This window comes from Lissotriton vulgaris, chromosome 9, assembly GCF_964263255.1.
Source record: "Lissotriton vulgaris chromosome 9, aLisVul1.2, whole genome shotgun sequence".
NCBI lineage: Eukaryota > Metazoa > Chordata > Amphibia > Caudata > Salamandridae > Lissotriton > Lissotriton vulgaris.
In genome coordinates this window covers 585,696,748-585,708,785 of record NC_141697.1, presented here as the reverse complement: position 1 = coordinate 585,708,785, position 12,038 = coordinate 585,696,748, and the positions used below count along the sequence as shown (strand labels likewise).

General features: G+C 38.9%; 1 protein-coding gene across 6 annotated transcripts in view; it reads left to right on the top strand.

Moving 5' to 3' along the window:
• The window catches only part of LOC147691885 (uncharacterized), a 125,343-nt gene extending 114,988 nt beyond the window's left edge, over positions 1-10,355 (top strand). For all 6 annotated transcript variants that reach the window (XM_086938155.1, XM_086938157.1, XM_086938158.1 and 3 more), the window contains one exon: positions 2,568-10,355. In XM_086938155.1, coding sequence (XP_086794281.1) covers positions 5,810-7,273 — 1,464 coding nt within the window. In that variant the 5' untranslated portion in view covers positions 2,568-5,809 and the 3' untranslated portion in view covers positions 7,274-10,355. The remainder of the gene's footprint in view (positions 1-2,567) is intronic.
• The last annotated feature ends 1,683 nt before the right edge of the window (positions 10,356-12,038 follow it).

Below are 12,038 nucleotides of genomic sequence, written 5' to 3'. Positions count from 1 at the left end.
TGCCTGCCCTGTAGAACCTGACCAGGAAACAAATTGGCTAGGCCGGTGCCATCTAATGCTTCAAGTGTTTGAGGGTTGTTAAGGAGAAGATCTGCATAAGAGTATTGCCTCAATCTGCCTATGCACTACATTGAGACAATGAGACACTTCACTTAGACCCTTGGCAGCCTTCTTCTCAACCAAGGAAGAGCCAGTCTTGCCTACAAGGAAGTAGAAAATTGATTGGTCTTGGCTAGCTATAACCAAGACATCCAACAGAAGTATTTAGATTTTAGTCAGTGCTTTAAGTGGGCCGGGTCTCAAGGGGTCTGAGCACCGGCAGTTTTTTTAAGAGGCCCTCGAAACGGGTCTCTATCGGGCTCTGTTTTGAGCCCTGGCACAGGCGGTCTGGTTCTTTTCCGCACTGCAGTGACAGCAGTTTGCTGTCACTGCAGTCCGGTAAAAAGTGCCAGGGCGCAAAACAACCTGAGAGAGACCCGTTTCGAGACAGCAAGCACATCAATGTGTGCTGCTCATTTCTCACTAGCAGAGAAGTTACGGCAAGACGTCATGCCAGGTGAGCGTTGTGTGGGGGAAGGGAAATCCTTTAAAGATTCATTTTCTTTCTGGATTTCCCTTCTCTTTCTGAAACGCAAGATCAGCAATATTGTGGTAGTGTCACGAGGGCTTTAATTGGAAGCTTTTTAAATATTATATGTAACAAGCCATAGTTGCAGCTTATTTATCTTATGCAACTAATAACCATTGCCAAAGCCAATAGTCCTTACTTGTTGTAGGTATGATGTTACTTGCTGTATCACATATCTTAATGCAATGAAAGAAAAAGAAAAATACAAGTCGGGCGGCACACTATGTTAAAAACAGATTTTTAGCGTTAAGTGTTTAAAGCCACGCCCCTAATTACACTGGCCACGCCCCTTTGATAGACCCCCCCAGTTTATTCATCCCACTAAAAGCCCTGATTTTAGTAATTGTTGCAACCTCCACAGCACTTACCAAGGTATGCCTGCAACCCAACAGAAGTTTGGCTAGCTGACCCACAGCAAGGTTGTAAACACCTACTCAAACTCTTTTTTCAAAAGGCCAGAAAAAAAAAGCGTAAGGTAGTACGTATATGGCAGCTGAAGCTAGAGCACCTAAAAAGAAGACTTGATTGATCACACATTGCATTCCAACGCATCTGTGAATTAGGGTCATACTTGCTCCGTCACCCTTTTAGAAAGGTCCAGCGCCAATGTATTTTTGAAAAGGTATACACCCAGGCAGACTTTGGCTACAAGGAACTGGCTAATTCGCAACACATCTGATGAACAACATATAATAGATATACAAATAGTAAAAAACAAGTAATACAATAGACTGTTATGATATCAAAAATACATTTTTAATCTCGATTTCTTTAAAAAAAAATTATAAAAAAGGGGGGTTTAGTAAATATCACTGTGTATATATGGTGTATATAGTCAGGAAATTGATACATTGATTATGAATGGCAATTCCATGATACATTGTTAAAACCAAAACAGAAAAGAAAACAATTAAAAGTTAATTTCAAAATTATTTCTCCAAAATTTTTTTTTTTTTTTTGTTAGACTTGGGCTGTGTCAACGCGTTTCGACAAATCTTTTGTCTTCATCAGGACTTTAGAATATGCAGCCACTTTTTTCTACAAAGGGAAAATTGGTAATGACCTTCCACTGTAACCTTTTTTGGAAGACTGCACAAAAATGATGTAGGGAGTGAGGCACCTTCTCTACATAAGATGTGAGCGGTATGTGATATCTGAGAAAGCAGTATTCACTGCGTACTTCTCACTTCTACCTTCGTTTCCTTCTTGACAATCTTCAATACAGAATGTAACCAAAGGTCGATTTCTTTAACCGTCGGCAAAGGAGCGGTCCACTTAATCGTTTTCACGAGGGTACGTTCCTTCTCTAGTGAACACAGTTGTCCCAAACCAAATGGTGCGTGATGAAAACCCGGGATCTGCGAGGGGCCGCGGTCTTTTAGGGCGTTTCTCAATTCTAACAGCTCCCTGCGTTTTGCAATTAACGGTGTTGAGAATTAGGGATGCTAGTGATTTTGCAGTCCACAAACCATTCTTTTAAAATCAAATCAATTCGAAAACCGGAGACCGGAGACAGAAGCGTTTTCGCGTCTTTTCGCTTCCCAGGGGATTATTTCAATACGGTATCTTCATGTGGATATCTATTGCGTTGATCAAAGTGCCCGTTTCGGTGCAGCATTGACCCGAGATCGTTTTCTCGATAGCAGAATGCAGTGCGTCTCCTTCCGTCAGGGTTACAAGTAAAAAAGTGGAAGATCACCACTTTTTTCAACACCGTTAATTGCAGTTAGTTGTGTTTGTCTGTCTGTGTATCATTTAATTATCTTTTTATTCTTTCAGAAACATAAAGCTGGATTACATGAAGAATGGTGGATATTTTATGTGCTGCTTTAAATGTTTGCTTTTGCTAAATGTCTTTTTATCAGTGGGTTAATTAATAATTAGTACAGAAGGGTTTGCTTTACTTGAATTAATCACTATTTTTGTGTTTAAATATTAGCTCAAGAGTGAGATGAGGCCTAGTCTTTGCTTTTGGAGAAAAGTTGGTCGGCCTGAACTGAGCAGAAGCTGGAGCCAAGCGTACACTTTGGAATCTTTCCATGCAAGAGTTTATTGAACTTACTTCTCGTGGCTCTGACTTATAAAAAAAAAAGAGGCTCTAACAATGGAGCTTATTTCCATGGACTGCTCTGAATGTTCTTATTCAAGGCCGAGGAAGTGACAGGCATGAATCTGCCGAGCTTTAGGTGGAAGTAGACTGGCAACTTTTTGTTGCAAAACCTCGGAAGCTGATGTCACTCTATGGACAATGGCATAGTGACGCGCATATTCTCTGGACTGGTAGCTGAGGTGGCCTGACAGCCATCATCCAATCATAGTGCTGAACTTTTCTAAAATATTACATTTAGTTAGTTTTGAGAGCGAAAAATGATATAAAATTGGCTCTCTTGAAGGGTTTGGGACTGTCTTTTCCAGAGGGGCGAAGCGCTGTCGGATTGCCTTGGGATTATTGTAAGCATTCAACTGTTCATTATTTGTTTCTCTTTCAGGTTAGAAAATTAACTTAGAGAAAATGTTTATGATTTTTTAAGTTCATCATTTTGATCAATTCTAACTTGACAGCTTACATTGTGCCAATGATTATGTGACTTGAATTAATAAAACTAAATGCTTGATTTTAATAAAGAGAGTTAATAAAGATTTTTCAATTATGAATTTTAAAAATAAACTTTTCAAAATGACAAGCTGGTCTTGTTTATTGTAGATAGTTTATTGCTTAGAGTCATACAACATAATGATCCAATCACCTCACTCTCTATGTTTTATGGGCCTGGTATTGATTGGTAAGTGTGATAGTGGATTGTGTCATCATTTATAAAGAATTTTAGTTACTGGGCTGCAACAATTTGGTAGCAGAGGATGGTTATATGTCGTTTTTGACATGCATGTTACATATATGTTGGTATAGACATAGGATTGATGTTTAACAACTGTTAATTTTTTTTTTGATTATGTCAGATTGTTATATGTAGTCTTAGGGAATTTTTCCAGCAGTGTGAAAGATTCCTGGTTAATTGCCGGGAAGGTAGTGTGACTAGAAGAGTTACACAGTGCATTTGTCTGTTTCAAAATTGTGGTATAGAATATATCACGTGTTGTGGACGTACAACACAAGTTTAGGGACCTTAGATTGCATGGTTAAATGTATAGTGAGGATTGCCTATGAAATTGTAGCATTAAGCAGAGGGACCTGGTGAGCCTGTTATAAAGCTTTCTGTGAAGAGAGTAGTAGGATTTATTCAAGCTTGAGTGAAGGGTGAGATAGCGTCGTCTATTTCTTATCAACGCCTGACGTTTTCTGTGGTTGGTTCAAGTCCTGCCAAGAATTCATGTGTGTATGAGCAGGGTTTTCTTGTTTGAAAGTGTGTGAATGGTTTGTAAAACTGAAGGGTAGGGTAAGAATTACTCTATTAGCAATTGAAACTATTCTGTGAGAATAGCGTCGTCTATTCCACACTGAGAATACTTGAATGAATGTTTAAAACTATCTCTTTGTTAGAGAAGCAGACAAATGGTTTGTTTTTAATGTTGTTATTAATTGCGTTTTTATAAAATGATTGGAAACGTTTTTTGAGCCTTATAGTAAAGAATACGCTATTTTAGGGTATTGTAAAGTGTTTTGCACCATTTAAATGCATTTAGAAGCATTGTGTGCTATTAAAATCCTTTAAAAAGTGCCCCGATCGAAAATTCTGAAGGGAGGGGCTGTTTAAGGAGTAAAGCGTGTGGGGAGAAAGCCTGCAGCCACAGCTGCTGCATGCGTCAGAGCCTGCCGCGCTCTGATTGGTTTAAATCCCTGGAGTGTCAGAGCAAGCGCTCCCATTGGTCGAAGCGTGATCAACATTTAAATACTGTTATGAGTATTTTCATTTTATTCTTTTCTCTTAAATTGCGCTATTTTAGAAAATAGTGATCTGATTAGTAGTGTAGTTTTGTGGGCTCGACCCATTCTTAGCTCACACGCGGTGTTGTTTGGTGTCGGAATCGGTGGCACGAGCTTCTTGCTGTTTGTGCTTCTTTTTTTTTTGACAAAATAAGTTTGAGCCCCTTATCTTCCTAACGCGCCTGCCTATACACGCTGGCAGATTGTTTTCCGCCAAGTTAGTGTTATTTTTGATGAAATCCGTGTCGCGCGAGCATTTTGTGAAGGAGGGGGGCTGGAGCGAGTGAAAGAGCTATCAGCGCGTCAGGCGCCGCACTGGTATTGGTTAAACGCTCCTTCGCGTCATAGCGAGACCGCGCATTCATTAGGTGCTGACGCGTCGCGTCAGAGGCAGTGCTGCGCTCTAATTGGGTGAAGCGCTTTGTGCAAATCACGAGAGCCGCGTTTCATTGGTGAGGCTCCGGTTTGTTAAATTAAAGATTTGAGCGAAGCATCGTGAGCTGCGCTTAGTGTTGCGTGCTTCGCATTGAAAGAAGAACGCGTGTGAAAGAAATTGGCTGCAGTAGTTGTAGAGGGAGACGCCCTTTGTTCCACGTGACAGAACAGGGTCGCGCACCCATTGGTTGGTGACACGCACATCCCTGATTGGCTCCCAGTGTATCCTGGAAAGGTTGGTCGCGTACCCATTGGTTGTTGACGCGTAGCGTCACACAAGGGCCGCGATCTCATTGATTGAGGCTTCGTGAGCCTCGAGGTTGTTTATTTTTTGTGTATCACGCTACACTTGTGCCTGCTGCTTGGGGATTTGTAAAATTAAGAAGCAGGCTTAGATTTCAGTGTCAGTGTTGTTAGGCTGTGACTTGGTGAAGGAAGGCTTGTGAGCTATTGAGTGAGGCTTCGTGATTGGGCGAGGCTCTACCCAGTGACATAGAAGGGCCGCAACCGGATTGGTTAAGGCTCTGGCAGACATTTTGGTTGGCTGAGCAATATAATAAACACACGCTGATTGGTTAAAACACTCAAACACATTGTTTACATTTGCCAGAAATTATTTTTCCACGCTAATAGTGCCCAAAGCTTCATTTTTTTTATTTTAAAATTATTTTTGATGTTTACCACTATTAATTAGTAAATAATACAGCAACAGATACCCTGATTAGGATAATAGCAGCAAAGGTGATTAAAGTAAGGACATTAATTATTTAATTAATACAATATTAGATAAAAACAGTTGTTTAGAGTTACAAATAAAATCATAATATTGATAGCTTTTGATAAAACAGCATTAAAATACAAACATGAGTTATTGGGATGATTATAAAAAAAAGCCTACATGGTTTCAAAAGGTGAAAAATTATTTTAAACCTGACAAGAAAATTGAGACACGTGGTGGTAAATTACTTCATAAGTACAAAACACCTGCAGCCTATATGGAAGGTGAATATGGTTATCATACTGTAATTTGGTTTGATAACTGGATGCAGTATACCGAAAAGGATGGTGTACTAGCCTGGCCAGAAGATGGGTCATTCAATATGAAAGTTTTACAAAATCTGAGAGGAAAGATGATGGATCTTGTGCCAAAGCCAAGACCTACACAATTTGAAGCCTTAGTTGAGTGGGAGGTTGAGATGATGGAACTTGAACGTGAAAGCAAGTGTTCAGCACCTAAATATTCAAAATATGTTGTAAATAAAGAAACACATGAAGATAAAGTGAGACGCTGGAGAAAGGCAGACATGTATGATGGTCTGTATCCCATAAGAATAATGATTAATGAAGATTTAGAACAAAAGACAGCTGGAAGAAGAATTGATGAGGAATTAGATGATGCAGTTTTAGAAGATATTTATGCCACTAAACCTAAACCGCCACCTTATCAAGCAGGTTCTCAATCTACCCCGAGAGTTTCTACAGAAGCTTCTCCAAGTGCACCTCCTAGAGAAGTTGAGGAAGGTTCTCCCAGATTTTTAAAATTACCTGAAAGAGTAGGCTCAGTAAATAATTGTAGTACACCTAAAAGAAGCAGAGTTGCTCATCAAGAAAACAATTCTGTAAGAAATCAGGAAAGATTACCAGCTGAGCAAGAAATTTCTAGTTACAATAAAGCAAAGCAAGATTTAATTGAACAATTGACAAAAGGCATGGAAGCAGTTACAGTACCAGTAACTATTGGTCCTGTGGTACCAGTTTTTGACCAAGGAGATAATAGACAAACAGCCTTAACAGTTCCATTAAATGCTGAAATTCAAAAGGTTGCTGAAAAATTTTATTCAGAACTTTCAGAGATTCATAGAGAAAAATCTATGATGCCAAATTTAACACTACATGGAAGTTTGTCAAGTTCGCGAACACCAACTGTGGCAGATTCAGACTCAGGTTTGTCAGAAAAAAGTTTAAACAGAACAGAATTATCTCAAAATGGAATGTCCCCTGAAGCTCCTGATTATAAAAAGCTTGATGTAGCTAAATTAAAAGCTGACCTGGAGGAATTAATCATTGGCACAATTGGTACTGATAATTTGAAGTTGTATCAGGATGATGAACTATTGTTTATTTGCAAAAGTATTCAGTGGAAAACTAAAAACAGGTATGAACAACTGGAAGAAATGGCTGCTGAGTTAGAAATTGATTTGAGCAAACAAAAACATTTACAGAAACATTACAGGGTGGATTTCTCTGAGAGGGACATTGATAATTTAAATGCTGCTGGAAGAATAACTCACATAAGAGAATTAATGTTTTCTCAGAAAATTAGGTGAATTAGGTAAATGGAGGATAAAATGGTCAAAGAAAGAACAAGATAAAAGACTAAGAAATGATGAAATTTCTGAATTTCCAATGAGAGAAATAGCTGGAGGAGGGTATGTGCATGTTCCTTGGTCCAGACAGGATATTCTCCTGTTTACCAATGATTTTCTACGTTTAAGGGAGAAACCAGTGGAGTGGTACCGACAGGTAGACAGATTCATAAGGGTGTCAAAGGTTCTGTGGATTGATCTGGATGGATTCTTTGACATTGTTGTTCCATCAGATCTTTGGACAGAATGCAAGATTTCTGTGGATTGGCCAAAAGAAGAACCTGCCCGAGATAAAATTACAGGTGCCCCATCAAAAGATGTCATGGATCTTTATAAAAAAGTAATTTATTGGCTGAAAGGGAAAATTCCCCCAAAAGAAGTGGACTGGGTTAAAATAGACAGAACAAATCAGGAACCAAAAGAATCAGTTCATTCATTTTATGAAAGGTTACTGTTAGTCTTTAAACAGTACAGTGGCTATGAAAAATTAAGTGAAAAATACATGAGCCACTTTATATACAGATTTGTATATGGCCTGAGACCTGAAATCGGTGACATGATTAGAAATGGAATTGTTTGTTGGCAATCATTATCAGTTGATGACATCCTGAGAAAAGCAAAATATTGCACTGATGAGATAGATGCAAGGCAGAAGAGTCTTAAGGAAAAGGCAATGTGGGCACAGGTGAAGGTAGCTGAGCAGCAACAACAACAACAGTTAGGCTCTATGCAACAGGGAAAGTTCAAGGGTAATTTTAATAATTCTAAGCCAAAATGTAATGTAAATGTTGAAGAGCTAAAACAAAAGCTCCCATGTTTTAATTGCGGCGAAATTGGACACTGGAAGCGAGAGTGTAAAAACCCGTCCAGAAATTTAAAAAATAATTCATTGAATCCACAGGTGCAGTGTGAGTTAAGTCCGCAGCAACAGCAACAGCAACTGAATGAGTTAAGTCAGCAGCGACAGCTTCAGCGACAGATAGTGAACCAGACACAGCAAAGCCAGTTTCAGCAACAAAATCAGGTACAGCAGAATCAAATTCAACAGAGTCAGTTACCTCAAGCACCATTCCCTGGTAGTGCTAACACACAGAGATTTTCTCCTGAAACAGGTTTCTGTGGAAATAATTCGGTTAAAAATGTGTCAAAAGTTAACATGACAAATGCTTCTCAATTTTGGTTAAGTGACAAAGAGGTGAGTGATTCATCAGAGGATTACTCATGACGGTGCTTGAAAGAGGAGGAAGAGTGTGTGCTTGGACCCACTCTTGAGGTAGATCAGTCTGGTCCATTTGTTAATGGTACAGTAAATGATAAAGATATCACTTTCCTTGTGGACACAGGTGCTACCCGTTCTACTGTTAGATCAGCAGAAATAGAAAACCTTCCTCTCTCGGGTGAAACAATTCAAGTTGTAGGTGTAGCTAATCAGCAAATTAAAACAAGTTTGACAGATCCAGTAAAAGTGGAGATAGGCAATTACAAAGACAAACACAGATTTCTAGTTTGTGACAGCAGTCCTGTGAATCTGTTGGGTCGTGATATATTATGCAAAATGAATTGCAGAATATATTGCTCACCAGAAGGCATTGAAATGCAAACAGCAGAAGAAGATGGGCTTTATAAATGGACTATGATGATGGTGGAAGAAGAAAAAACACCAATATTTCCTGTATTTGATAAAAATGATTTGCCAGAAGAGCTCAAAGAGCCAGTTAATCCAGCAATTTGGGACCTAACAGGAAATGATATGGGTCTTATGAAAAATATTGATCCAGTAAAAATCACTGTTAAACAGGGAATTGATTTTCCAAATGTTCCTCAATATAAAATGAAGGCAGAGACAATTGAAGGTGTCATTCCTGTGATTGAAAAATTCATAAGTCAAGGAGTGTTAAAAGAAATTGAAAGCAGTCCATGCAATTCACCAATTATGGGTATTAAAAAGCCGAATGGAACATACAGAATTGTTCAAGATTTAAGAAAAATTAATCAGATAGTTGTTCCCTGCTGTCCCATTGTTCCAAATCCTGCAGTAATTCTTTACCAGATTCCACATGATGCAGAATGGTACACGGTCATTGACCTGTGTAATGCCTTCTTTACAGTTCCATTACATCCAGATAGCCAGAAAATATTTGCTTTTAGGTTCCAAAATAGGATTCTAGCATGGTGTCGTGTCCCTCAAGGGTATACTGAGAGTCCATCTATCTTTAATCAATTATTAAAGAAATCCCTGGAAGATCTAGTATTGCCTGGTAATTCCACATTGGTACAGTACATTGACGATTTGCTTGTGGCAGCCAAAACACGAGAAAATTGTGTTACTGATACCATTACCCTGTTAAATCGTTTGGCAGATGAAGGACATAAAGTCTCACCAGCAAAATTGCAGTTTTGTAAACAAGAAGTGAAATATCTTGGTCACAGAATTGCAAAGGGAACCAGAAAAGTGACAGTTGAGAGAATCAAAATGATTTGAGCAATACAACCACCGACAACACAGAGACAGGTGAGAATGTTTTTAGGAATGGTTGGTTACTGTCGACAATGGATTAGTGGGTTTTCAGTCATTGCAAAACCACTTCAGAGATTAACAAAGGCAGATATAAAAGATCCAATCAAATTGTCAGAAATTGAGCTGGAAGCTTTTGAGCAGTTAAAAAAGAGCTTATGTGAAGCTCCAGCTCTGGGAATGCCAGATTATGAGAAGGAATTTGAACTCTACTGGAGTGAAAGAGAAGGTTGTGCATTGTCAGTCCTTATTCAGAGGCATGGAAACTTGAGAAAACCAATTGCATACTTTTCAGCTGTTTTGGATCCTGTTGCAAAAGCTTTGCCAGGTTGCTTAAAAGCAGTGGCCGCAACAAGTGTAAGTCTTGAACAAAGTGAGGGTATCATTATGGGTTTTCCTGTAAAGGTATATGTACCTCATTCAGTTGAGATTCTCCTTACCAGAAGTAGAACTCAAAATTTAACAAGCAGCAGACTGACAAAATATGAAAAAACAATTTTGGGTTCAGACAATGTGTCAGTTGTAAGGTGTGTTGAACCCTTCCACATTATTACCTGATGGAGTTATTACTGAGGTAAGTAATGAGGATGACATTGATCATGAATGCCTGGATATTGTAGATTACTGCACAAAACCAAGACAGGACATAAAAGATGTTCCATTACCTGAATCAGTCATAATATATTTTGTGGATGGATCTTGTTTGAGAAATGATGAAGGGATTCTAAGAGCAGCATACTCAGTGTGCACAGTTTCAGATGTTGTTGAAGGTTCACCTTTGGATGGAATTCGTTCCGCTCAAATTGCAGAATTAATCGGTTTAATTCGAGCCTGTGAAAATGCAGTTGGCAAAAGAGTAACCATAGTGACTGATAGTCAATATGGTTATGGTGTTGTTCATGATTATGGACAACTGTGGTCCAATAGAGGTTACTTAACCTCTGCAGGAACACCGATTAGAAATGCGAAATTGATTAAAAGATTGATTGATGGCATTCAGTTACCAGAACAAATAGCAGTAGTGAAGTGTTCAGCTCATAAAAAAAGTGATGATTACATCACCAAAGGAAATGCTTTCGCGGATGAGATGGCAAAATATTGTGCCAGAAACAATTACGCAATTAATCGGGAAAAAGACGAAAGTCACACAATGAATTCTCTCATGCTAATTTCTGTAGTTGAGACATGGCAGGAAGTAAAAGATTTACAGGATGAGGCAAGTGAGGAAGAGAAAAACACATGGCTAAAAGGTGATTGCAGACCAAGAGAGGAAGATGGGATCTGGGTACACAAAGATGGAAGAGTTGTAATGCCAGACAGCATGATTGCTGATATGGCACAATTGTGTCATGGTCAAGGACATGTAGGTAAAGGGTCCATGATTAGATTATTCAGAGAAACATGGTACAATGTAAAATTCAGAACAATTGCAGAGTCACTTTGTCAGAGATGTTTGACCTGCCAACAGATGAATCCCAACAAAAAAGTTGTTGTAAGCATGGGAACCATAGGACGGAGGGTGGTCCTTTTACCAGATTGCAGATGGATTTTATTGAAATGCCAAGGCATAATGGTCTACATTATATTTTGGTATTTGTTTGTCTGTTTTCAAGATGGGTAGAAGCTTTCCCAACTCGTCATGCTAATGCTGTTACTGTAGCAAAGTTACTTCTAAGGGAAATCATACCTAGGTATGGATTTCCAGTTACCATTGAAAATGATCGTGGAACTCATTTTGAGAACAGTTTGATGGAATTGGTTTGTAAAGCTTTAGACATCGAACAAAAAATGCTTTGTGCTTACAGACCACAGGCATCAGGTGTTATTGAACAGATAAATGGCACTATCAAAAATAGGATCTCAAAAATGTGTGATGCTACAGGAATAAAGTGGACAGATGCACTTCCACTTGTTCTAATGTCAATGAGAAGCATCCCAGATAAAAAGACAGGTCTTAGCCCACATGACATTTTGATGGGCAGAGTGATGAGGCAAGCATTTGTTCCAGTTGGCAAATTAATGAGTATTAATGATAGTGCAATTTTCGAATACTGCCAAAACCTATCTGATGTAGTGCATTCTGTATTTCATCAGGTAGGAACTGACATTATTTCAAAAGAAAAAGTACAAGCTCATGTTTGCAACCCGGTGACTGGGTGAGAACAAAGGTTCACCGAAGAAGGAACTGTTTATCACCAAGGTGGCAGAAGC